General features: G+C 43.4%; 1 protein-coding gene across 1 annotated transcript in view; it reads right to left on the reverse strand.

Moving 5' to 3' along the window:
- Window positions 1-22,411, reverse strand: part of LOC145404295 (diacylglycerol lipase-alpha-like) — a 174,402-nt gene extending 151,991 nt beyond the window's left edge. Inside the window, exons 1-5 of the mRNA XM_080275815.1 lie at window positions 22,311-22,411; window positions 16,644-16,861; window positions 10,581-10,682; window positions 10,203-10,383; window positions 9,381-9,465 (exon numbers count right to left, since the gene is read on the reverse strand). Of these exons, the coding sequence (XP_080131941.1) occupies window positions 9,381-9,465; window positions 10,203-10,383; window positions 10,581-10,682; window positions 16,644-16,861; window positions 22,311-22,411 (687 nt within the window). The remainder of the gene's footprint in view (window positions 1-9,380; window positions 9,466-10,202; window positions 10,384-10,580; window positions 10,683-16,643; window positions 16,862-22,310) is intronic.
- Window positions 22,412-27,473: the final 5,062 nt, after the last annotated feature.

Genomic DNA, 27,473 nt, shown 5'->3' on the forward strand with positions numbered 1-27,473 from the left:
CTCCTGGAATGACTTGGTCCTCCTCCTGATTCACTGCTTCCCTAGGGAAATTGTCAACATCTTCTTGTGCTTCAGCTCCTTGGTCCTCCTCGACATAATCTGCAATGAGTGTGCATGATTCCTCGGGGATGTCCCAGCTGTACTGTTCTGGCCCATGATACTGCCACAGGCGATTTATGTGTACCACCTTTGGGCGAGACTTCCTGCCTCCCCAAATCCGGTACATTATGTCTGACAGACGGTCCAGCACAGTGTAGGACCATCCCATGGGCTATGCAGTTTCGGTGACTATCCCCTCTTCCTCTGGGCATTACATAGCCAAACTTTGTTACCAATCTTGAAGCTCACCTCACTTGTCTTGGCATCATACTTGCGTTTCATCACTTTGCCTGAAAACTTCAGTGTTCCTCAAACTTGATGATGTGCCTCAGCCAGTCTTTCTTGGAGATGCTTTACAGAACTGGAGGTGTCGGTAGGCAGCTCTTCACCAGGTGGTCTTCTCATTAACAGATCAACTGGTAATCGTAACTCTTGGCCCAGCATCAGATTTGCAGGGGTGTAGACTGATATTCCATCAGTAATGCAGGTAATTTCTGGTCTCATTCCATCTGTCCCTCTACACGCAGTTGGCCAGTTCTTGTCACAGGGTCCAGTTGAATTTCTCCACCATCCCATCTGACTGTGGCTTTAGTGGGGCCATCCTGGTCTTCTTGATCCCCAGTAACTTGCAGCACTCACAGAACACAGCAGACTCGAAGTTTCTACCCTGGTCTGAATGTAGCTCTTGTGGCATCCCAAAATAACAGAAGAACTGGTCAATCGACACCTGAACAACAGTTGTGGCTTCCTGACTGGGGACGGAATAAGTTTCTGGCCACTTGGTGAAGTAGTCCATGGCAAAGCATATATACTGATTTTCTCTTTCAGTAAATGGCAAAGGTTCAGCAATGTCCACCCTAACTCTTTCCATTGTTGCACCCACTTGGTACAGTCGAAGAGGAGTGCAATCACGTTTCGTTGGTTCCTTTATGGCACAGCATACATCACAGACCTGACACCATTCTTCAACATCCTGAGGCATGCCAGTCCAGTAAAACCTCTGTCATAGCTGAATTAGAGTTTTCTTCACTCCTAGATGCCCACTAGTGATCTGGTCACGAGGCTCTTCTAAGGCCTCAGACCTCATTTTCTTAGGAACCACAAGTTGCCAATACTTGCTGAGACCATCAGGTGTCTCCCACTGACGTTTCAGTAGTCCGTTGTTCAAACGAAGAAGTCCCACTGACTTCAGTAGCTCTTAGTTGCAGAGCTAAACCTGGAAATCTCTTACCAAGATCGTTGCACTGTACTCCCCTGCAACCACTCTAGCACTGGTTGTAAATCCACATCCTCCATTTGCATCCTCTTCAGGTCATCAGCTGACACTGGCCCTGTCATTGCAGTACAGGTGCATTTCTTGCTATGATCTTCTTTCCTACTATGCTGCTTGCAAACTGAGTCACAAGGCCGATGAATCTGGCTGTCAGCATTACCATGCACCCTCCCAGGATTGTGTTGCACCTCATAGTTGTGCTGGTCCATCTTCGCGAGCCAGCGTGCCAGTTGTCCTTCCAGATTCTTTAATATCTTCGGCCACTTGAGCGATGCATAGTCCATCCTGATGATGACGCAGGACCCATACAAGTAGGGATGGAAGAAACTAAGGCTCTTCATCACAGCTATGAGCTCCTTATGGGTCACACAGTAGTTCTGCTCCAGTGGGATGAGCTTCTTGCTGTAATATGCTACCACATACTCTTTGTCATCCTTCTTCTATGACAGGACTCCACCATTACCATGGTCACTAGTGTCACAGTGTAGAATGAATGGCTGACTCTGATTTTGGTACAGCAGCAATTCTGGAGAGCTTGCCAATGCATGCCTGAGTTCATCAAAGATCTTCTGAGTCACTGCAGCCCACATAAACTTCTGCCTCTTTCTTAACAACTTGTGCACAGGTGCAGCCATCGTTGCAGAGTCCTTGACAAAACGCAGGTAGTAGATACACAAACCCAGGAAACTCTGCAGCTCCTTCACACAAGTTGGAACTGGCTGGTTTTTCACAGCTGCCACCTTCTCTAGATCAGTACAGACGCTGCCCGCACCTACAATGTGTCCCATGTACTTCACTTCATTCGGGAATAAGTAGCACTTCTTGGGGTTCAGCTTGAGGTGAGCTGCTCAGATCTTGTTCAACACCTCCGACAGCCTCTCCAATTCCTGGTTGAAAGTCCATCCAAACACAGTTACATCATCAACATAGATGAGAGCTGTCTGCCAGTGCAGGCCTTCCAGTCCTCGCTCCATGAGACGCTCAAAAGTAGCCGAGGCATTGCATGGGTCAAATGACATCACTTTGAACTGCTATAAACCCATCCCATATTCAGAGGCTGTTTTCTCCTTCTTTTCAGTGACCTTGACCTAGTGATATCCTGCTTTCATGTCTAGGGTGGAGAACCGCTTGGCACCTGACAGAGCATCCAGCATGTCATCATTTCTTGACAAGGGGTGCGTATCCTTCACTGTCACCCCATTCAGGGCTCAGTAATCCACACAGCACCTTACTGAGCCATCCTTCTTCCTTACCAGAACAACTGCTGATGGCCAAGGACTGCTGGACTTTTCTATCACATCTTGACTTTGAGGATTCTCCATCACCCTCTCCATTTTTTGCTGGTGAACTGGCGCCATCCTCTGTGCCGGCTATTTAATCAGGCAATGATCCCCGGTGCCAATCTGTACATCCCAGGTCTAGGTCTCTGGTGGAAAAGACATGAGCAAACCTCACTAGCAGTTGCCTTAACTGCAGCACTTGTGAGTCATCCAGGCACTAGCAACTCCAGGAAAACAGGTCTTGTAAGTGGTCTGGCAGATTCCCATCTTCTTTGACTATATTCGTTTTACAGGCCTTCCACTGATGCCACTCAGGGACCACTGCCTGGCACAGTCCTACTATTTCTCCCTCTTTGATTTTCTGTGTCTCACGGGAGAAATTGGCCACCATAACTGGCACTTCCCCTGCGCCTGTCTCCACTAAAGTTCTCCCCATCATTACTCCAACCTTCGTCTTGCACCATCCATCAGGTTCCACCAACCCTCAGCAGCTGTCAAAAGAGCCACTTACCTTGCACTGGAGCAACGGTTCTGGTCTTGGGGGTATCACTGTAATGCACAGCATCCTCACCTCACCACCAGAACTAGTACATCTCACTGACATGACGGGACCAGGCTTTCCTTAGACCTTGAGCTTCGTGGAGCAGAAGCCCAGCTCACATCCCATGGACATCAGATAGTCCAGACCAAGAAGGCAGGGATCCTCCATCTCAGCCACTTAGACTGGAAGCGTGGCCTCGTGCCCTGTCACTTCAATCGGAAAATCTGAGGGTCCTCTCAGTTCTGTGCGGGTGCCCAGTTATGCCACGTAATCGTTCTGATGACTCAGGCAGATACCGATGGTGTAACACATCAGGCCTGACAAGTCTGCTCTGAGACTGAATCAATCAGCAGGGAACACCTCAAGCCATCTATTCTTCCGTCTGCTCACACACTGTCAATCACAGTTTTCTTACATTTTCTCGGTGGTGGGGCTACCTGGGAAAAAATTTCTGGCTGTTGCCCCTTGTCGCCGGCCTTTACTAATTTATCCGCTTCTTCCTTGTCTTCTGCAGCCTTCTTCTTATCGTCCTTCTCCTTTGGACAATCATAAATGAAGTGTCCCACCTCACCACATGTCCAACACCCTTTTGCTCCAATCGTGGATTTCCTTGCACTGTTCTCTTTTTGTTCCTTCTTCCATTTGTAACAATCCTCCTTCTTGTGTCCTGGCTTCCCACAGAACCAGCAACCTCCTCCGATCTTCTGTTCCCTCTTCCCCTTGTAGTAGTCCTCTTTCCTACGCCCTGGCTTTTCACAGTACCAGCAACTTTCACCTCCAACGATGGACCTATTTATCCAGTGTACCTATTCCATAATAGACTTACTTTCCTCTGTCCATACACCCACCAAGCCACATACCTACCCACTCACCCATTGCAGTCTGTCTCAGTAGTAGGGCGATGATCATCAGCTTCACACACACACACACACACACACACACACACACACACACACACACACACACACACACACACACACACACACACACACACACACACACAAACTAGAAATGGCTTTCAAAAATGAAATTGATGAAATAAAGAAGCAAATGCACTTGCAAAAGGAAGAGATAGAAAAACTGGGAAGGGAGGCCAATAAGAAAGACACAACCATCAGTGAACTAACAGTGGAATTGAATACGCTTAGGAAGAAAGTGAGTGAAATGGGAAGTACAGTAGTTAATCACGAGAGTGTTATGGAAGAGTTAAAAAATGACACAGAGACAATTAGACAAGCAAGCAGTCTTATGGACCAGAGCAGTGATATTGAGGAGAAGATAACACAGGTGAATGAAGCTGTGCAAAGCTACAAAAATGATGTAGAAACCACGTATGCTGAAATGGTGAAAGTAAAGAAAGACTTAGAAACAAGGGTGGAGGAAAAAAACATTAAAAAGGAAGTGAAAAGAATAATCCAAAACAATCCAAAGTTAGTCAGAGATTCAGTAGAAATAAATAAATCAATAGTAATCACTGGTATAGAAGAGGAAGAAATTAAAAACAAAATCACTAGAGACAAAAAGGAGATGGCAAATGTAATGAGCTTACTAAAAGAAGTATCAGAGGAAATCTGTAGTAAAGACATAGAGGAACACAAAAGGTTAGGGAAATACGAGAAAAGCAAGACAAGACCTCTAAAGGTGACTTTCCAGAGTGTAAACACTGTGGAAGAGATACTAAAAAATGCAAAGAATCTTATGGAAAAAGAGGAGTTCAAAAATGTATGGATAAAAAGATGCCTAACACAAGAGGAACTGGAATTACTGAAAGAGAAAAGGGAGGAAGCAAAAACAAAAAATGAGGGAAGATCAGAAGAGGACAAGAAGAAATTTTTTTACAAAGTAATAGGATTGCAGGTACGAAAGTGGTACACAAACAGGATGGAAGAAAAAGGAGGAAGTTAGTAGAACCATGTCATGACAAGTACAGTATATAAACAAGATGATAAAGTTGATGTACTCAAATGTGGATGGAATGGTATCTAAATTACTAGAGATGAATGATTATGTCAGAGAAAATGAACCACAAATAATATGCCTAACTGAGACAAAATTGACACCAAGGCTATCCATACTAAACTTAGAGGAATACAATATATGGAGAAGAGACAGAAACTTAAAAAAAGGAGGAGGAATTATAATATTAACTAAGAAAAATCTAAAAGTCAAGGAAATAAACCTAGATATACCATCACAAGTAGAAATGATTGCAGTAGAGATCGACACATCTGAAGGTAAAGTAATTGTAGCCAATTTGTATATGCCACCCAGATCAAACACATGGGAAAGAGACGAATATGAGGACCTGGCAGAGAGTACAATTCAGAGTATAAGATCCTTGCTACATAAAATGGAAGAGAAATCGGAAAGAATTATACTAACTGGGGATTTCAATACAAATATAAATTGGAATACTCTAGATATAAATAGCCAAGAAAGCTGTTGGGACCAAAAGCTCCTGGATCTCGTACAAGAGTTTTTCTTAACGCAACATGTGAGGGAAACCACTAGAAAAAGAGGACTTGATGTACCTTCAGTGCTAGATCTAATATTTACTAGGCAAGAAAATGACATTGACAGTTTAATATATCACCCTCCACTCGGCAAAAGCGATCATGCAGTACTAAATTATAACTTCAGGATAGCATATAAGCAACGTTCGGTCTGGTTAGTACTTGGATGGGTGACCGCCTGGGAACACCAGATGCTGTTGGCATCCCTACGTGTCAAGTGGGGTTGGTGGAGGATTAGTGTCCCTCCCTGTAATACAATTAACTCTAAGCCCTTGGCCACCCCATTTGGGATACATGGCGTTTGGCAATGGATGGATGGATGGAGGATAGCATATGACATAGTAAACAGCAATGACAGTTACAAAAAGAGACTAAACTATAAAAAGGGAAATTATCAAGATCTAAAGAAGTATTTCTTAGAAGTTGATTGGGAAAATGAGCTTAGAGGACAAGATTTAAATGCTGTATATAAAAAATTTTGTGAATTTTATGAAATAGGAGTCCAGAAGTACATCCCACAGCACAAAGAAGCAGATAAGAAAATACAGAAATGGTTCAATACAGAATGTAAAAAATCAAAAGAAAGAAGAGATTTGTTGTGGAATAGATACAGAAGACACAATAGTGAAAGGGCGTATAATAATTACAAACAGGCAAGAAACGACTATACAAGAATAAGGAGGGAAGCCCAAAAACAGTTTGAGGAGGATATAATAAATAAAAGCAGTGATCAACCAAAGCTGTTTTACAGCTATATCAGAAGCAAAACCAAAGTAAAAGATATAATACAATCCATCACGGACGAGGGAATCACGTATACACAAGAGAAAGATATTTGTGAAGCACTAAATAAGAATTTCCAATTAGTTTTTACAGAAGAAAAAAATTTTGAGAGGGAATATGTGGAACACGCATGTCCACACATACTACCAGATATACAAATAGCAGAAAAAGTAATACAGGAGGAGTTAAGTAGATTAGACAGAGGAAAAGCAAGTGGTCCTGATGAAATTTCATGTTGGGTGTTACGAGAATGTGCAAAGGAGTTAAGTAAACCATTATTTTTAATTTTCAAGAAATCCTTGAGTCAAGGGAAACTATTTGATATTTGGAAAAAAACAAATATAGTCCCCTTATTCAAGAAAGGAAATAGACAAAATCCTCTCAACTACCGACCAGTATCACTGACCAGTGTTGTAAGCAAGGTATTAGAAAAACTTATAAGAAAAGCTTGGGTAAATCATCTAGAAGAACACAGTATGATAACAGAAAGACAGTTTGGCTTCAGAAAAGGAAAATCATGTGTTACTAATCTGTTGAGCTACTATGACAGAGTAACAAACACAATACAGGAAAGGGAAGGATGGGTGGACAGTATCTATTTAGATTTCAAGAAAGCTTTTGACACAGTACCACACCAAAGACTTTTATGGAAGCTGTACCATCAAGGAGGAATTCGAGGCAAACTGTTTTGTTGGATGCAAGACTTTCTCATAAAAAGAGAAATGAGGACAGTACTAAGAGGAAACTACTCATCATGGAAAGAAGTGACTAGTGGAGTACCACAGGGTTCGGTGCTGGCACCAATCATGTTTCTAGTGTACATAAATGATATAAACAGTAACACTGGAAATGAGAGCTATCTGAATATGTTTGCAGATGATGCAAAAATACAAAGGAGAATTACTAGCACAGACTCTTGTAGGGAGCTACAAGAAGAATTAAATAAACTTCATGAATGGAGTAGTACATGGCAAGTGGAATTCAATGTGGACAAGTGTCATGTAATCAAGTTTGGTAAAAGTGGAAAAAGACCTGATTGGGAGTATAAGTTAGGAAATAAAACCTTATACACATCAGAAAGAGAGAAAGACCTACGTGTGATTATCAATAACAGACTATCTCCGGCTGACCACATCAGTGAGAAGGTACGGAACATGTATACACTGCTTGCAAATATGAGAATAGCATTCACATACATAAATGAAGACATGCTAAGAAGGATAATAACATCATTCATTAGACCAACCCAGGAATATGCATCAATAGTCTGGAGTCCTCATCTCAAAAAGCATATAGACAAGGTTGAAAAAGTTCAAAGGGCCGTTACAAGATGGATACCAAGCTTAAGGGACCTAAGCTACGAAGAAAGACTAAATAAACTGAATCTACCAACACTACAGGAGAGAAGGAAAAGAGGTGACATGATAATGCTGTATAAGTGCATATCAGGAAAGGAGAAAATAGACATAAATGATTACTTAACATATGGAGAAGCATCAGCAAGAGGACACTGCAAAAAACTGCATAAGAAGAGAGGTGATAAAGACGTAAGGAAATTCAGTTTCCCAAACAGAGCAATTGATCAATGGAATGCACTACCGAATGAAATAGTGTGTGCCAAAACAATTCACAAATTTAAGGATATGTACGATAAATATGGTCTAAGACACGGGACAGTACGAGCTTGACTCATTCCTGTAAAGATACAATTAGGTAAGAACAATTAGGTAAGAACACACACACACACACACACACACACACACACACACACACACACAGACTTGAGGGCCTATGATTACGATAAGCCTGGCAGCGACATTGGGACTAAGAGTCGTGCCACTGATAACCATTTACACCTTCCAATAACAGTTAGATCCCTCGTAACACACACACACACACACACACACACACACACACACACACACACACACACACACACACACACACACACACACACACACACACACAGACTTGAGGGCCTATGATTACGATAAGCCTGGCAGCGACATTGGGACTAAGAGTCGTGCCACTGATAACCATTTACACCTTCCAATAACAGTTAGATCCCTCGTAACTCACATACTTACGTATGCCCCTGATCAACTCTGGATCTGTCCTCCTCATTCTGTATTTTTCCCTGCCAATGACCTCCAGTCTTATAAACTAATATGTCCTGGCTTCTTGGAATGAACGGATCATGATTTTGGATTTTAATTTTTTCTGGAGGGAACAACTTTCTGTCTTCTGCTCGTATTCTTTGGTTTCTTCATTTCTGCATTAAGAAAGAAGAAGCATCTGTTCAATGTGAGGAAAGTCAACCCAGTGACACCATTAAAGACTAACTTGCCTCGGTGTTCATACTGTTCCAGCATTGCACACTCCTCAGTGTGACCACCGTTTTACTTGACAGGAAACTTAAGACAGTCACGGGACCCCCATGCCGGTCCACCCGATATTACTTAGCGACCTAAATATGGTTCGCTACCTAAGGATGATTAACTGGTTTAATGTTGCTAAGGAAGGGTGAGTGGGGCTATGAAAGAAACATGTGTAGAAGAAAAGTGAGAGGGACTATGAGGGAAACAGGTGCAGAAGAAGGGTGAAAAGGGCTAGGAAGGAAATAGATGAAAAAGAAGGGTGAAGGGTGCTATGAAGGAAACGGAGGGAGAAGAAGGGTGGGATGGGAGGGACAGGAAGGAAACATGGTCAGAGAAAAGGTGAGAGGGACTATGAAGGAAACAGGGCCAGAAGAAGGGTGAGGGGTGTGTGGGGGGGTGGGAGGCTAGGAAGGAAACATGGGCAGAAGAAAGGTGAGAGGGGCTATGAAGGAAACAGGGCCAGAAGGAGGATGAGGGGGTTTAGGAAGAAAACAGGGTGGGAATGTAACTTACCCCTGCCTCGTCTGATTTGCCCATACAGCAGAACAGGATGCGACACCGGTGGTCCCACTTGTCTTGGTATGCCCGTAACACTTTTCTGGAACACAGGCACAGACACTAGCTCATTATATTCTCTTTACTCGAACTTGGCTTTAAATTGTAATCTCTATTTTGAATGCTGAGCTGTGGTAACAGATTACCACTATATTATGGTATTAGTCACGAAGAAGTGCCATGGAAATGATGATAGCCATAGCATCGTCTTGTTCCGCCAATGAGCTCCGTACAAAAAGCTGCAAATGGACGAAAACCTAGGCTAAGTGTGCTATAATACACTCGTTCTGAACATCAGCTTCTCGTCGATGCCTAACTTGAGTCATCATTTAAAGGGGAAAGACACCATTTAAGATCCTGTATAGAGAAAGACAAAACGAAAAATCTCAAGTGAACTACACTGTGCTACCATTATCCTTAAACTGGTATTGTCACATTTAGATTCGTTGACAAATGTAGAATCATTTGCAGCTATGGCAGTCGTGAACGTGATTAAGGCAGCATTCAGGCAGGTAGATTCTTGTACTTTTAACCCTTTCAATCCATTGACGTATTTTTGCATTTTATTATTGCTACCTGCAGATGAATGTATTTAGCTTTAGAGATTTTTTTTTTTTTTTTAGCTGAACGGGTTACATATAGATTTTTTTTACTCTTACACTACCACAATTCTCTAAAATAACTGGAATCTTCAGTTGGTGGTAAAAATAGAATACAAAAATATGCCCTTGGATCAAAGGTGTTAATATAAATTGAAGGTGTGCAAAGGTGGTGAAGTACCTGTGCCTCCAATTCCTGTTTCTGTTGCCTGAGCGGCGGTACTGAAACTTGGAGTGTGAGTCTCGCATGGAGCGCTGGTCGTACCGCTTCATCTTCACCCAACTACGGCCGGCGGCGTCAAAGGTACACCACACTGTGATCACCACAGACACCATCACGCACCCATTGCACACCACAATACCTGCAACACATGACACCCTTACTTTCTGCCTCACTCCACCATACCACACACATTTTACAGTAACAAAGAAAGGTATTACAATATTATACCTTAAAATATTTACATAGTTACATTTCTGATGACCGTAACTCAGCTCCTGACTTTGTTAGGTGTATCTTAGTATTTACTGAAGGTTTGCTAATGATGCAAGAACTAACCTAGAATGACATCCTTGGCTGCTTTTGATGTGCATGTCTGGTAGTGCCTGCTGAGCCACACCACGCCAAGCACCACCCACACCAGCTCCGCAACAAGCACCGCTGTCACACAAACGTAAAAATTCATGAGGTTAGTAATTATTGCTGGTCTGAAAACTTTCTTTCTCACAGACACACATCCTGACACTCAGTTCACCTCATTACCTACAACACAGCCAGTTATGTTGTCAACTTCATAAGCAGAAATAATAAGTGGCTGACACATCCATCCACAATTCGACACAGAGACATGCCTCCATCTCCCATGCCAGTTTGACCCTTCTTGTTTTCGCTTTCAATATCTCGGCTGTCCTCCATACCACGGTAACTCACAACAATACTCTATAGTATATTTCCACATAACCTCACGGCAGGAGAAGAAAGCTGTGGATTCAGTCATGTCTATTAAGGTCCATTGAGGTCCAATTAGGTCCATGCAGGTCCAGTTACATTCATTCAGGTCCAGTGATGTCCAGTAAGGTCCAGTTACGTTCACTCGGGTCCAGTTAGGTACATTAGGTTCTATTAAGTCGATTACCGTCCATTAAGGTCCATTAGAGTCCAATTAGGTCTATTCAGGTTCAGTTAGCTCCGTTCAGTTTAAGTCTATTAAGGTCCATTAAGGTCCAGTTAGGTCCACCGAGGCTCATTAAGGTCCATATAGGTTCATTTAAGTCCAGTTAGGTCGATTCAGGTTGTCAGGTCCATCCAGGTACAAATAGGGCCATTAGAGTTACGTCAGTTATGTCCAATTAGATCCATTCAACTTCAGTTAAATTCATTAAGGTCCATTAAGGTCCATTAAGGTCCACTAAGGTCCAGTATGGTAAAGTTACGTCAATTCAGATCCAATTAGGCCCATTTAGAATCAGTTAGGTTCATTCACGTCCAGTTAGGCGCATTCAAGTCTAGTTAGGTCCATTTAGGTTCAATTAGGTCCATTCAAGTTCAGTTAGGTTCATTTAGGTTCGGTTAGGTCCATTCAAGTTCAGTTTTTTTATGCAAGGAAGAAGGAACCAAAGGCCAGAAGCCCGCAAACCGTTCCTTCCAAGAAAATAACAAAAACAATAACAATACAAAAGAGAGCCAAATTCAAGGTCCATTCATTTAGTTAGGTCTATTAAGGTACATTCAGGTCCACTTAGGTCCAGGAAGGTCCATTAAAGTCCATGAAGGTTCATTTAGGTTCACTGAGGTCCAATTAGGTTCATTAAGGGTGTTAGGTTCACTCAGGTGCTGCTGGTTCCATTAAGGTCCGTTTATGTTGATCAAGGTTCAATTTGATCCACTGAGGTCCATTTGGGTTTACTAAGGTCCAATTTGGTCCATTCAGGTCCATGTAGGTCCATTTAGGCTCAGTTTGGCCCATTCAGGTCCAACTGGGTTCATTAAGATCCAGATAGGTCCATTCAGGTTTAATTAGATCCATTAAGGTCCAATAAGGTCCATTCAGGTTTAGTAAGGTCAATTTAGGTTCGGTTAGATCCAGTTAGGTTCAGTTAGATCAATTATGGTCCATTTAGGTTCATTAAGTCCAGTTAGATCCATTAAGGTTCAGTTAGGTCCAAAATGATTCAGTTAGGTCCAAAATGGTTCAATTAGGTCCATTAAGGTTCAGTTAGGTCCAATATGGTTCAGTTAGGTCCATTATGGTTCAATTAGGGCCATTAAGGTTCAGTTAGGTCCATTAAGGTTCAGTTAGGGCCATTAAGGTTCATTTAGGTCCATTAAGGTTCAGTTAGGGCCATTAAGGTTCATTTAGGTTCATTAAGGTTCAATTAGGTCCAATATGGTTCAATTAGGTCCAATATGGTTCAGTTAGGTCCAATATGGTTCATTTAGGTCCATTAAGGTTCATTTAGGTCCATTAAGGTTCATTTAGGTCCATTAAGGTTCATTTAGGTCCATTAAGGGTCAGTTAGGTCCATTAAGGTTCAGTTAGGCCCCTTAAGGTTCAGTTGGGTCCATTAAGGTTCAGTTAGGGCCATTAAGGTTCATTTAGGTCCATTAAGGTTCAGTTAGGTCCATTAAGGTTCAGTTAGGGCCATTAAGGTTCAGTTAGGGCCATTAAGGTACAGTTAGGGCCATTAAGGGCCAACTAGATCCCTTCGGGCACGGTTAGGTCCAATAAGCTCCAGCTATAGGTCCATTTAGGTTCAGTTAAGTCCATTCGGGTTTTAATCCATCAAGATCCAATCAGATCCATTTAGGTCTGTTCAGGTATACCAGCATTCCAACCCAATTTCGGTCCATTAATGTTCTTCACTTCCAGTTCAGCTTAGATCAGTTCTAGGCTAACTAGGACCAATTAAGTTCATTAGGTCCATCACTTAAAATAATTAGGTTCATGATATCCAAATCGACCTAGTCATTTCAGCTCAGTTTAGGATAATCTAGGTTTAATCAACTCTTGCACTACTGAGACGTTTATTTCGTTAAATTCTTTTCACCTCCAGACGATTTTATTTACCTCAAGGGGAGACCTCTTGCAGTGAATAGGCTAGTGAATTTTATATCCAACCTCTCCAGTGCCAAAAATCTCCCCCAGGCTGAATAGAGAAGTCTCGAAATAGCAAGAATATCATATAAAGCACGTCTTTGGATTGAAGGAGTCTCATTCATATAAATTAGTTTCATTCTGGTCTTTCACGGTCATCAGTACCCCCTTTTTTTCTTTTTTTTTTAAAGGTTGATTAGGATCGTTCAGGGCCTGCAGGTGCTGTAGAGGGTCACCTTCACGTGGTGGCATCGATATATCTGGGCGACTCAAGTAACTGGTTATATAAAGGTCACACAGCTACTTCCTTAACCCATGAAAGGAGAATGGTGGACTGTAGGAGAAAGGCAGCTTAAGCCTGCTGTCCACCAGGTTCACATTTCAGACCAACCTGGAGCTACTAGAGCAGGGCCTGCTTATCCAGTCAGGTTCAGTCAGAGCAATTCAGTGCCACTCACGTCTAATAAGATAAGCTGAGATCCATTCTAATAATTTTTGTTCACTTCATCTATGGTAGAGCCCAATTACATTTATTCAGGGCCATTTCAACCAATTTAGGGTTTTTCGGTCACTTCAAGTCCATTAGGTCGATAGAGATCAATGAAGATCGATTCACAACATGCCTGTTAACGTGTTACACATCCAGATCAACCCTCATGATGTAAGTTTTTTGTTTTCATATGACAGACTTTATTGTTTTAGGTTCCACTACGTCCATCGCATAGATTCAGATCAACCCAGATCGTATCTGGTTGCGCGTGGAGACATCTGCTTAAAATCAGTCCTATCAGTGGTCTATCCGGGGTGGGTGGGGTGGCAGGAGTGGAATTAGGAGACGAGTGGGCGGGATGGGATGGGATGGTGCTGGGACGGGTGGCGTGATGAGAGAATCATATACAATGAAGGTGGGTGTTGTAGTAGGCTGGCCAGGTACACATACCAAAGGCAGGATAGCCCCAATACGGGTGGGGTGGAGAGAAAGGAGTGGGTAGAGTCGACTGTGTGAGATAAGATAATGCTGAGTGATGGAGCAAACCGTAACGACAATATCCTGTAAAGATGAGGGCAAAAAAAAGTGGGGGGAGGAGGGGGGGAGTGGGGAGGAGTAAGCGGGATGGGTGGGGATGGAAGTTCCAGGTCGAGAAGGGTGGAAAAGTCAATTCTGTGAAGGTGGACGTTGTATGAGGAGCGGTGTTGATGGTGAGAACAGACTTCCTTAAAAAAAATCAATACGAGGGCTAGGGAAAACATGGTGATGGATAGAGAAATGTGGGCAGGATATCTGACGATGGTGGTCGGGTAGGGTGAAAAATGGGAAATGTAGATTTTCCGGACTGGACGTGGCGATGGTCCATGTAAAAGCATTCTCGAAGAAGGGCAAGAAGCAGAAAAAGTAGACAAACGAAAGAGAAGAACGTCAGTATTGCAAAAGTCTCATATACCAGCCATCTCACGACACAAGTTAAAAAAGAAAATTGCAGTGAAAATATCCCATCCATATGTGCACGCATAACAAGGATAACTTCATCTATATGCGCCGGGTGTGACTTGTCCAATTAAGACTAATGCCACAACCGCAGGTGGGGTGAGACGGGTGAGAGGGGTGAGGGGAAGGGTGGGTGTAGGGGTGGGTGAAAGGGGTGTAGTTATGGAGTTAAAGTGGTGCATGGGTGGGGTGAGAAGGGTGCAGATGTGGAGTGAGAGGGATGCAAGGGTGGGGAGAAAGGAATGCAGGTGTGATGTGAGGAGTACAGATGTGGGGTGAAGGGTTTAGATGTGAGGGTGGAAGGGGTGCAAGTGTGGGGTGAGAGGGGTGCAAGGATGGGGTGAGAGGGGTGCAGGGGCGGGGTGAGAAGGGTGCAGGGGAGGGGTGAGAGGGGTGCTGGGGTGGGGTGAGAGGGGCGCAGGGGTGTTGACGAGTGAAGGGTGAGGCCGGAGATCGAGTGGTGGTGTGTGAGGCTGTGGCAGGTGAAGGAGATGAGGGAGAAACCATTTTTACCCACGCCATCTTTACTTTTTCACTTTTTTCCCTCTCCTGTATCTTTATTTTTAGTTTCTCCTTTTTCCTCATTATGATTTCTGTTATATATGTAGTATGATTATCATCTGAAGCTCATTTCTCCTTTTATTTATTTATTTATTTTTTTTTGTTTATTGGTAGCTGGTCATATTGCTTCTAAAACCATTTCGTGCGATGAACGCATTAAAATATCCATAAAGTTTAAACTTTGAGAGTACTCTCAAAATCGAATTATCCATTCTTGCCTAATCCTTATCCATTCCACAAACTTTGGTTCAAATCAGATCAAAACTGTTTGTGTGGACTTTACCCAGTGACCTTGGTCTTCGATTGATCGTGTCCAAAACTGAATATCTTGATCCTTGTTTTTACTCTAACCCTCCCGGAAAGTTTAGTTTGGTTTTCATAAACGCTGTTTAAGTTGACCTTTCCACGTGACCTTGACCACTGAACTATTGTTCTAAAAAAGAATATATCAACCTCTTGGTTGATCCCCATTTCATTTACCAAGAATGATCCAAATCAGATTTTTAAAAATCATATTGTTATTTTGGTCTCTCCCAGACACACGGGTCGAACTTTGATATTACCTTGTGACTCCAACCTCTGACTGGTTGTTCTTAGAACTGAACCTCTTCCTTCTTGCCTAGCCCTTCATCCTTCCAATATTTTTGTCTATATCAGATAAAAAATGAGTTGACCTTGTCCAGTGACCTTACCCTTTGATTAATTGTTCTCAGAATTTATTAATTTTATTTTTGCCTTACCCCCACCCATTCCTCCACGTCTGGTCTAAATTGGATGAAAACTGTTAATTTTGCTAGGTCAGAGTCTGACCTAGCCCTCTGACCTTGGTGTTTGACCTACTGTATCGTTCCAAAATATAATGGGCTTGCTCATTAACTATCCCTCAAATTTGCTTCCAAGTTTGGTAAAAAAAAAAAAAAAATGAGTTGTTTTGTTAATATACAGACAGACACATATACATACATACATACAGACAGACAGACAGACAGACAGACACACACACACACACACACACACACACACACACACACACATCAAAACATAATACCCTTCCTCGCTCCGCGGGCGCTGGAATAACGATGTAGAGCCGTGACATATACTTAGCTAGATAATGCACTAAGTGAAACAAGCCACAAAAGGAACAAAATCTGGGCCATGTTAACCTGAAAGAATAGTAGAAGTTGTTGTTGTCCCAGGTTCATTTGAAACGTGAACTCAGTGAACGGTAGACTGAAGCTGAACTCTTCCTGTAGTCCACCATTCTCATTTGAGGGGATAGGGAGGGCAATAAGGGACGTTTGTATAACCGGGCAATGGAGTCACCCACTAAAATAGGTGCCACCACGTGAAGGCGTCCCTCTCCAGCACCAAAGACAAAAGAACCACAGGGAAACCGTTCGTATACCTTGCCCCGGGTGTCGCAAAGGACGAAAATCAGGTCCATGGTAGAGTGGAAGAACTATGTCAGAGCGTCCCGTACCTAGCCTGACGTAGAGGAGGTACTGCATGGAGGCCCTGGGCGTGGGGTCGAGGATGGTGCCCCTCATGGCGACGTGGGCGATGCAGAACTCCACCACCACGCAGCCCGAGAGGATCACCAGGTAGCCCACCACGTGTTCGCGCAGCTCTGACCAGCATTCCGTACCGGCGCCCCCACGAACGCCCGCCACACCGTAGATTACCGCCAGCACGATCAGCCTGAGAAAGGGAGAAAGGAAAATATTTTAGGGTATAATGGTGGTGACAGATATTTCTCTTTCTCTCTCTCTCTCTTCCCTTCAGTATCTAAGTTCACACCATGCCTGAGATATTATAATGGTAAGTTTCAGGCAGTAAATCAGCTCCGTGTGTATGTGTGTGTGTGTAAAGCGTCAAACACTTCTGTAATAATTATGATGATATGTAGCAAGTTAATGTGGAGAGAGAGAGAGAGAGAGAGAGAGAGAGATGGAGAAATGAATTCTCCGAGCTAGGCAACTAAGGCCATATAGCCCCGCTGGAGTTACAGGAGGGAGCTACCCCTCCCGGCAACGGCAGCCCCGGGCGAGGCTCGAACTTGCGACCTCCCGATCACAAGCTCAGCGCGCTACCACTGTGCTACCGCGCCCCCCATGAGAGAGAGAGAGAGAGAGAGAGAGAGAGAGAAACGAGCACTATACCACCCTCAAAAGTATAATAAAAATCAATTACACGTTTTGTCATAGTATTTTTAAAGTGCGTGAACTTACAGCAAATCCCACAGTTCCAGACGTAGCCTTTTCTGCTAAACATTCTGGCAGTGGTGAGTGTCTGCTAGATGAAGAAATTTGCTTACTTTAACCTGCAATAGACTTTTTTTTTTTTTAAATTCTCTGTCAGAACTTTAACCATGATAGTTTTCAACATTTTCGGTGTCCTAGGTTCCTCATGAGCCAAGAAAAATCGTTTGCCGTTGTCCTAACCAAAATGCAAAGTAGATAAGATGTGACCTGATGTATGAAGGTGATTTAGCACGTTTAAGTTGATTTCGCCTTGATATACATCTTTTCTTCCTCCTCCTCCTCAATCTCCTCGTCCTTCTCCTGTTCGTCTTCTTGTTCTTCATTTTGGTTGCTTTGTTTTCGTATAGCTTGACTTAGTTTTAAAAATTCGTATCAGAGGGTTAAAGTTGATATTAAAACTCAGGTATAACATACGTAAACAAACATCTCATACCTTACTGAAATTTAGACTAACCTAACCTAATCTCACACAACCTAACGTAACGTAACTAAACCTAGCCTAACCTAACCTATCCTAACCTAACCCAGCGTAATCTTACCTAACCTAACCTAGCATCCCCACTTGGCCACGGACTCAGTGGAAAAAGTACAGTTACCCTTAGAGCAGAAAAAAGAAAAAGGAAAAAAGCCAGGCATGTGGTGGGACTGTGAATGGCGTGGCATGGCTTCAGCCGTATGTATGAGCGCCTGTTAGCTCGTGCGACTCACATGCAAAACGGAACGTGACTTGAGGGTGGAATGAGACCCAGCAAGACCGAGATGGGACGACGTAGACTACCACTAGCCAGGAGGGTGGTCGAATTCACTAACAGACTTACGACCATTTCAAGCCATATTTGAGATTTATTTATTTATTTATCAATTTATCTGTCTATTTATTTATTTACTTTTTTATAGGTACAACGAGAGATATGGGAAGATGCTGCGTTCTGCTTTACTGGTACTTCCTTGAACACAAAATAACTTTACCATAATTTTTGTCTCGTAGGTAATATCTGCTGTGGAAGAAAAAAGGAAAGTGAAATTTTCTGCATTCTCCTTGTCTTTCGGGAACAAATTAGTTGTTGTCGCTGTTGTTTTGTTGTTGTTGTTACTTTGTTTTATTATTGTTGTTGCTGCTGTTGTTGATACTGTTGTTGTTGTAACCCCATGTTCATCTGGACATGAACCCAATGGATTATAGGCTGTTGTTGCCCTTCTCCTGTAGTCCACCATCCTCTTGTCTGGGGGGTGGGGAGAGCTGAGGGACGTTTGAACAACCAGGCAGGGGAGCCGTCCGGGTAGGCTACATTGGCGGCACGGCGTGAAGGCTCCCTCTCCAGCACCTAATGACAGTTGCGACGGAGAATTGGTCGTAAGCTTCTTTGTGAATTGGGACCCAGGTTATGAATTCCAAGATGGCGCCTTCACACCGGGCCAAGGCGCCTTATGACCCCTGATGAAAAACGTTATGTGGTCGTAGGGAGGGCAATCAAGAGCCGGGCCCGGTATACGCTCACATAAAACTCCCATCAAACGTGCTATCGTTAACTAGGCAATTGCTTATTCCTTTCTTATGGATCATGAGTTCGAATTAACCAACTTTGTACCAATAACCATATCCACAAACATCACAGTTGGTCTTACTGATAAATCTTGCCCTATGTGTTATACTAAAAACTAGTGAAGACTCGTATCTCACCGTTAGGTACGATCCCATGATGTCAGAAAAGAGGCTGTATTCTCGCTATTTTTAGATTTTCTGGCATCTTTTAAATAACGACTTGTATTGCAAATTATACTGTACTGTTGCCTTGTATGTTATCAGTGTCTTAAAGATAATGAGGTAGATTGTTTAAATAGTACATTAAAATCATAAAAGTGTTGCATCAAGAAATAAACTGGTAAGGAATATATGTTAGAAGTCTCCTAAGGCGACGAGAATGCTCACTCTGGCGTCTCCCACTGTACCATTTGGGTTTTACGTTACGGTAAATATTCTGAGCGCCCTGTAAGTGATGCTACACCACGATTATCCGGATCAAACGTTGCTGATGTAAATTTTTTCCTTAGAAGCTTTCACCATGAGTCTGCGAGGAATGTAATTAGAATCTGCCCGAGTTGATTTGCATCAACCTCTTCCTGAGATGCTAATTTCCTGTTGCTCGGTAAAATTGCTTGGCGTCTGTCAAATTAACATATCAACGTGAAAACACTGCCAAAGGAAGAGCTGAAGCTTCTGTTGTAAAATACTGCTACATTTGGTGAAGGTGCGTGACTCGGATGTAAATAGCCTTAGGATTAAAACAATGAAATATTAAGTGCACTTAAGCCAAAGTGTTTAGTCGAGAGCACAAGCAAAAACACAAGCATTCTATCTTTCCACTGTTTTAATACTAATGAGCAATATAAAAAGTGCGGTTATATAAGAGTTCATCTAAAGTCATTGCTCAGTCAGTGGGACTCAGTCCCCACAGCTCAGCCCAGCGGGGTACACACAGAGTTGACCTACCCGCTGTGGTTATATTAAACACAATTGAAAACATATGCTCACCGTTCACTCACTCAATACAGAATTATATTCAACTGATTCTACACTGAAAGACAGACGAAACAATTTCCTGCACACCCCGAAACCGTTTAGTACACAACATATTAACCATGTAGCTGAAAAAATTGACGCCTGAAACAGTCAGTCAAGATGCTTCATGCTGACGTGGACCTTACGAGTTTTAAGTACAGGGGGTGTTTGTGGTAAATTGTTCGGATAATGGCGTTCAGGATCGTGCGACTGGTCACCGTCACCATAAAATGTGTTGACTGAGTAACGTAGCTCCTCGCCCCTATGCAATTGATGGGTCAGTAAAGTGGCAGCTGGTGGAAGGATAGATGAAAAGATACATTCGTAGTTCATAATTCACCTTATCGGAGTGAACGGTGTGTGTGTGTGTGTGTGTGTGTGTGTGTGTGTGTGTGTGTGTGTGTGTGTAAGATAGATGCCCACACTCACTAAAGGACTATTCAAGTAAGAGGCTGGGCTAGGAGACGGCCACCAGCTTTAGTCAGAAATCAAATACACGGCCCGACAATGATACAACGATAAAGAAAAAAGTAAGAGTACCATTATCATCCCAAGGCACGCACACACACACACACACACACACACACACACACACACACACACACACACACACACACACACACACACTGTAAACAGAAGTAACTCGTCAACATCTGAACACCAGAGAACAATTACCATACTAAAGGCACACACTCACATGCATACAGATGGATTCGGACAAGGACACATGCAGACACACATTCTCTGAAAACGCATACATGTATACTCCTGGAAACGCATACATCCATACTTGTCCATGCACGAACAATACACACACACACACACACACACACACACACACACACACACACACACACACACACACACACACACACACACACACACACACACACACACACACACACACACACACACACACACACACACACACTGAGCTAAATACATAAACCTCCTAGGCAGAGGTCACAAAAAACAGGAAGGAAAAATGTCTGAGAAAACAGAGACCAGCGGGTAACAAAGGCAAAGGAAGGAGAGAAAAAAAAAAGACACACGGGGTAAACAAAGACAAATAGAGACAAAGACAGACACAAAGACAATACAGACAAAGACACAGAGAGAAACAAAGACTCAGGGAGGGAAGAAACGAGGCACACAGAGAGACAAAGACATGGAGAGACAAAAAGACAGAGAGGGACGAAGAGAGAAACAAACGAAGACGCAATGGGAGAATGACATACACAGACGAGGACACAGTAGGAGAAAGATATACAGAGAGAGAGAGAGGGAGAGAGAGAGAGAGAGAGAGAGAGAGAGAGAGAGAGAGAGAGAGAGAGAGAGAGAGAGAGAGAGAGAGAGAATTTGGGGGGAGGGGGCTGGCAGGAAGGAAAATGCAGGAAGAGGGGAAACTACGCTTTTTATTCTTTGCTTTTGGCCTAACCCCACCAGGTATTCTCCTCTTTTTGGCCTCTCTCTCTCTCTCTCTCTCTCTCTCTCTCTCTCTCCTTTTCCCTGCGCGTTGCGATCAGCCTCTTAAAACCCCTTCCACATATACTCAAGGCCTCGCATACTGATAGACCCACAGATATCCACAAGTACACACCAGGGCACACATCTACATAGCAACGAACACCCACATGTACACCAAGACACATGTACAGATGAAACGTGGACTGATGTGTACAGACGTGTGTAATTATGGACAAGGCGCATCTGTCCGTCAATACTCCCAGTGATGGCGGTACACTACTTGCTCTTGATCGACACTCACGTCTTCTCTCGTTACTCGCATCTCCAATAACTGGTTAATTTGTCTACCTCCTATTCCTGTGATAAGAGGGACGCCTTCAAGTGGTGGCGCTTACATAACTGGGCGGTGGAGCTGCCCGGTTATACATGCCTCCCTTATCTCCCTGTCTAACCCCCCAAAAGGAGGATGGTGGGCTGTAGGAGAGGGACAGTTTCAGCGTGCCTTCCACTGGGTTAACGTTACAGATGAACCTAGGGCTACAACAACAACAACAACTACTACTACTACTACTACTACCACTACTACTTCTACTACTACTACTTCGAGACTCCAAACACCACACTACAAGTTGTACACTTCGCTACTACTGCTACTTCTACTACTACAACTACTACTTCGAGACTCCAAACACCACACTCCAAGTTGTACACTACGCTACTACTACTACTCCTACTACTACTACAATCACGAGACTCCAATCACCACACCACTAATTGCATTCTACGCTCTACTGTTCTTTGACAATCTATAGAGCTTTATGTATTTGGATGGTCACAGGAAGGCCACCACTAGAGTCACCATGAGGAGAGCTCCGATGGGGATCTTGCTACATTCCTTCGAGATGCCTGGCCACCTTCCTTTCGACATTCCAGGGAAACCTTTGCTGTTCCGCCAGCCATCTCTAAGGTCTCCGACCGAGTATTGTACAGTGCAAATCCCTAATTTCTGATGTGTCTTCTGACTGATTTTTTCCCCTCTTCCCTCTGTCTTCATCTAAATCCTGTTTCCTGTTGTCTTATACACGTTCCTGCACAAGGTCAGCCTGTTTCATCTAAGCAGTCATCAGAGGTTGCCGGTAGGTCTCGGGGAGAAAACATTTTTCGAAAATATTCTACTCTGAGAAAAAATGAAACTTAAAAGAAAATCTCCTATCATTCAGCTCTCTAATTTCCAAAATTTGTCTGAATCCCAGAAATTCAAGTGAAGAAGTAATGTTTCGAAAACCTACTGAATTTTCAATTTTGGATCCGACACAAGGATAAACTAGCTAGTTATGGTTCGAGACGCTCACAAGACTATTTTCTCTTTTCCGGCAATCGGTGTAAGTGAACAAGAATACCCAGAATTTGCGCGGGTCAAGTTAAAAAGCAAGGAACTGCATGGATCGTCGCATGTTTTGCTTTGTGCTCTGTCCAGAAACATAAAACTATAACCTGAAGAGTTCCCTCTCTGAAAACTTTTGATTTTATCTGACCTATTGAATGTTGTAAGAAAGATGTATTTTCTTGGAGGTTTGTAATATGCTTTTCATTATGCTTGACTGAAAGGCAAATTGAAATTAATTCTAATAATTTCCTTAGTGATCATAAAAATACTCATAGGTCTGCGTCGGAACTGGCGACAAAAACTACCTGTACTAGCGTGCTGGGTCACCATCATGAAGAGGTACTGTATTTAAGGTCATAAAAAAAAAACCACACACACACATTAGAATAAACGTTTAAGAAAGAAATGGACTACTGTCACGCTGCCCTGCAATATCATCTCTCGAGTGAGATTGGCTTCTCCTGTTTCTGGGCGCCTCTCCAATTTGTTTGGGATAAGGGACGATGGTGTGTGTGGGTTGGAAAGGGAGCGAGGAATGGAAAAGTGGACTGGGATCAAGGCTTGCACACGGATGGCTTAGTGAGGTTGAAAGCGGTGGTGGGGTCACTGCACGTCAGTGGGCAAGTTGACATAAAAAATATGGTATACGGAAATGATACCAAATAAACAGGCAAGGAGGTCCATATATAAAGCTCCTCTGCCACTCGGACGGCGATTTCTTGTGTGTTGCGAGGACGGCCTAGTCAGCAGTATCAGTGTCTATCCTGGATCATTTATACACGTCCAACTCCCATTTCCCACACCTACGGCCTCGTCAGCAGCCGTCCCAGCAACACATACCACCAAGTGAGCCAATGGAGTGGTACATACTTGCCACCCTGTATATGCAAAGGAGATGATTTCATTTTGAGCTGCTTAAGGGAGACCAAGGGCCGTATTCTCGCCGGTAAGGAGGCCCCCTAGCACCTCCTCCTTAGCGATTTATTTTTGGATATGGTTGGGTAATAGCCTTTTGTACGTTATTAATGCAGTGTGGCGATAATGGAAGGATTTATATATCATAGAATAGGACAAAAAGGTGTAATAAGCAAAACAAACCACTTAGGAAAAGGTGCTAGAGAGCTTCCCTAACTGACGAGAATACAGGATCAGGCCAATATACTGGTGGAAAGGCCAAACACACACACACACACACACACACACACACACACACACACACACACACACACACACACACACACACACACACACACACACACACACACTAAATCATAAAATATATCTTCCAATAATAGGTGGCAATATAACGTTACGCTGCATGTCTTTGCCTTGTGACATTTACGTACACTCATGTTACGCAAAAATACCAGTAGGAAGAAAATGATGCTGACATTAATGTGTATATTTCTCTCCTTGTTCAGTGAAAAAGTGGTTCAGAAATTCAAAAATAAACTGAACACGCGTGGAAGGAGGGAGAATGAAGAGAAACAGGAGACGAACACAAGGGTAAAGAGAAGGAAGAGGAGCAGCGTGGAGGGGGGAGAGAGAGAGAGAGAGAGAGAGAGAGAGAGAGAGAGAGAGAGAGAGAGAGAGAGAGAGATGCAATAAGAAATCGATGGGGGAAGGAATGCAACGGGGAAAAGGAATGGGGAAAAAGAGAAAGAATAGAAATGGTCCAGGAAAAAAGATGAGGAAAGACGAAGAGAGGAAGAAGAGCAGCAGAGGTGAAGAGAAGAGGGCCTTAAAAGAGAGAGAATGATGAAAGAGAGAAGGGGAGAGAGGAGGGGGGATGCGACACCTGAGCGGAAAGTGGGTGTCATAGAGTGAAAAAATGTGTGTCGAGGAAATAGAGAGAGAGAGAGAGAGAGAGAGAGTGTGTGTGTGTGTGTGTGTGTGTGTGTGTGTGTGTGTGTGTGTGTGTGTGTGTGTGTGTGTGTGTGTGTGTGTGTGTGTGTGTGTGTGTGTGTGTGTGTGTGTGTGTGTGTGTGTGTGTGTGTGTGTGTGTGTTGCACCCACTTATTTCTCCAGTGAAAATAATATCTAGCATTCTCTACAATTCCCCACCCTCCTCTCTCTCTCTCTCTCTCTCTCTCTCTCTGTTTGGGGTGAAGTAATTAGCTGTGGCCAACGTAATATAATTCCACGTCATTTTGAAAGTGCCAGTTTGGTGATGAGGAAGGGAGAAAGGGAGGGAAGGAGGGAGGGAGGACGGGAGGAAGGGTATGTGAGGAAGGGAAGAGGGTGGGAGGGAGGGAGGGTATGTGAGGAAGGAAGGTGAGAGGGAAGGTGGGAGGACGGGTATGTGAGTAAGGAGAGTGGATGGAAGGAAGAGAAGGAGGGTGTGTGAGGAGATGGGAGAAAGGGACGATGTGGAAGGAAGGCAGGAAGGTGGGAGGGAGGGAGAGTATGTGAGGGTGGAGAGAGAGAATGAGATGAGTAGAGAGAAGGCGGGAAGGTATGTGAGGGGAAAGGATGGAAAGGTATGAGAGGGAGGGAAGGAAGGAATGTAAGAGAGGATGGAGGTGGTGGCTAGGGGGAACATGGAGGGAGACAGGGTATGTGAGGAAGGATAGACAGACACAGACTGATAGCTAGACAAGTAATAAATAAATTAGAGAGAGAGAGAGAGAGAGAGAGAGAGAGAGAGAGAGAGAGAGAGAGAGAGAGAGAGAGAGAGAGAGAGAGAGAGAGAGAGAGAGAGAGAGAGAGAGAGAGAGAGAGAGAGAGAGAGAGAATATAAGTAGTGAAGGAGAGAAATCAAATAAAGATGGAGAAAAGAACGAAACAACAGGTGGACAAGTCAAAGGAAAGACAGGAAAGATGGAGGTTAGGGGGAGATGAGGCGAAATATGAGAGGAATAAAAAAAAAAAAACATGAGATGAAGGAACGGAGACTCGAGGGAAATCAAAGACCAAATTAGATAAAAGATTGGAGGGAGTCAGATGAGATAAGGAGATACGGAGAAATGACGGGATATGAGAGCTGGGGAAAATCTGGTGTGATGATGGTATACCAACTCCTATCACCTTGATTTAAATTGGCCTAGATTTTTGTCCTTTCGCAGCTCATTTCGTGCACCTCAGTGGCAGAAAAAGGCAGTGCTATGGTTCTAATTTCGTTCCATGGCACTTCTTCTTGACTAGCATTCGGGGGCAGGGTGGCTCAGTGATAGAGCGTCGGATTCGGGACCGGATGGTCGTGAGTTCAAGCCACGCCCGGTAGATGCGATGCCGGGAGTGGTAGCGCCCTCCTGTCACCTCTTGGGGTCATATAAGCTAATAAGGTCTGGCTGGGGGGAACATTCCCCTCACCCCCCCATTTTTTAAATTGCATCCTATCTAGTGAATAATCTGTTAAAATTCAACACTCAAGATAGGGTGATGGCAATTTTCGACCAAGTTAGAGTAAATGGAGTGAAATGCACACTAAGGTGTGGACTACTGAAGGGATGAGTTCATGTGCAGTGGGCGGAGTAACACTTGACTATTCTAAGTGACATAGGAATCTGTGCAGCACCTTTTCTTAGCGATCTGTTATGTGTTGTAAGCCTTAATTTTCTCTTTTCCCCTCTTCGAAGAGTGGGCAAGGCTCGGTCTTTTTACAGGATGAGGATGAGGAGGGGAAGAAGGAAGAATAAAGAGATTCTTCGCTTCAGTAACGCACAAGGGGTTAAACGATATAGTAGGCAAAATAAATCGCAAGAAGGAGGCGTTTGAAACATCCCAAACGACTTGAAATAAGACTCACTGTCAGGAGTTACCCCGAGTTTTGTATTAACACGATTAAAAGCTCGCCAACACTTCCCCCCCCCCTACCCCAGTGTGGCGATGGAGGATGTTACATGCATATTCTTATGTAATGGTAAAATGAAGCTTACAGCAGAACATGAAGAAGAGTACTCAGACAGTGCAAAACCCGCAAGACCACCAGTTGATCTAAGGGACTACCATTTGACCTTACCTTGTGACCTTGATCTTCAACCACCTGTTCTCAAAATCAAATGCCTTTCTTGCTTTACCCTGAGCCCTTCCATAAAGTTTGGTCTACAGTAAATCAGATCTATAATGACCTTGCTATGTGACTTTGACATTTTATCAGTTCTCAAAATTAACAGTTCAGTTCCTTGGCTGACCCTCAAGATTCCACAAAATTTACTCCATATTAGATCAAAATAGATATAATACTTATGGTCACACACAGATACACGGGTCGAATTTTGGCCTTGCTCTTTGACCTTGACCTTGGCCTGATTGTTCTCTAAACGGTTCACTTCGTTCTTACCTTAGCCTTAACCCTTCCACTAAGTTTGTTTCAAATTTGATAAAAGCAACTGAAGCTGATCTGGCTCGATCAAACTTTGACCTAGCACTGTGACCTTGACCTCTGACCTATTGCTCTTGGACACAATAGGTCAACCCCTTGTCTGACCCTCAACCCTTCCATCAGGTTTGGTTAAAATTGGATGGATACTTATTTAGCTATTACGTTCACACACACACACACACACACACAAACACACACACACACACACACACACACACACACACACACACACACACACACACACACACACACACACACACACACACACAGATCTAATTGCTAGGACCAGTAATTTGTGAAGAACCAAAATT

The sequence above is a fragment of the Coenobita brevimanus genome, chromosome 63, assembly GCF_032717465.1.
Source record: "Coenobita brevimanus isolate Jiangsu-jjx chromosome 63, ASM3271746v2, whole genome shotgun sequence".
Lineage (NCBI taxonomy): Eukaryota > Metazoa > Arthropoda > Malacostraca > Decapoda > Coenobitidae > Coenobita > Coenobita brevimanus.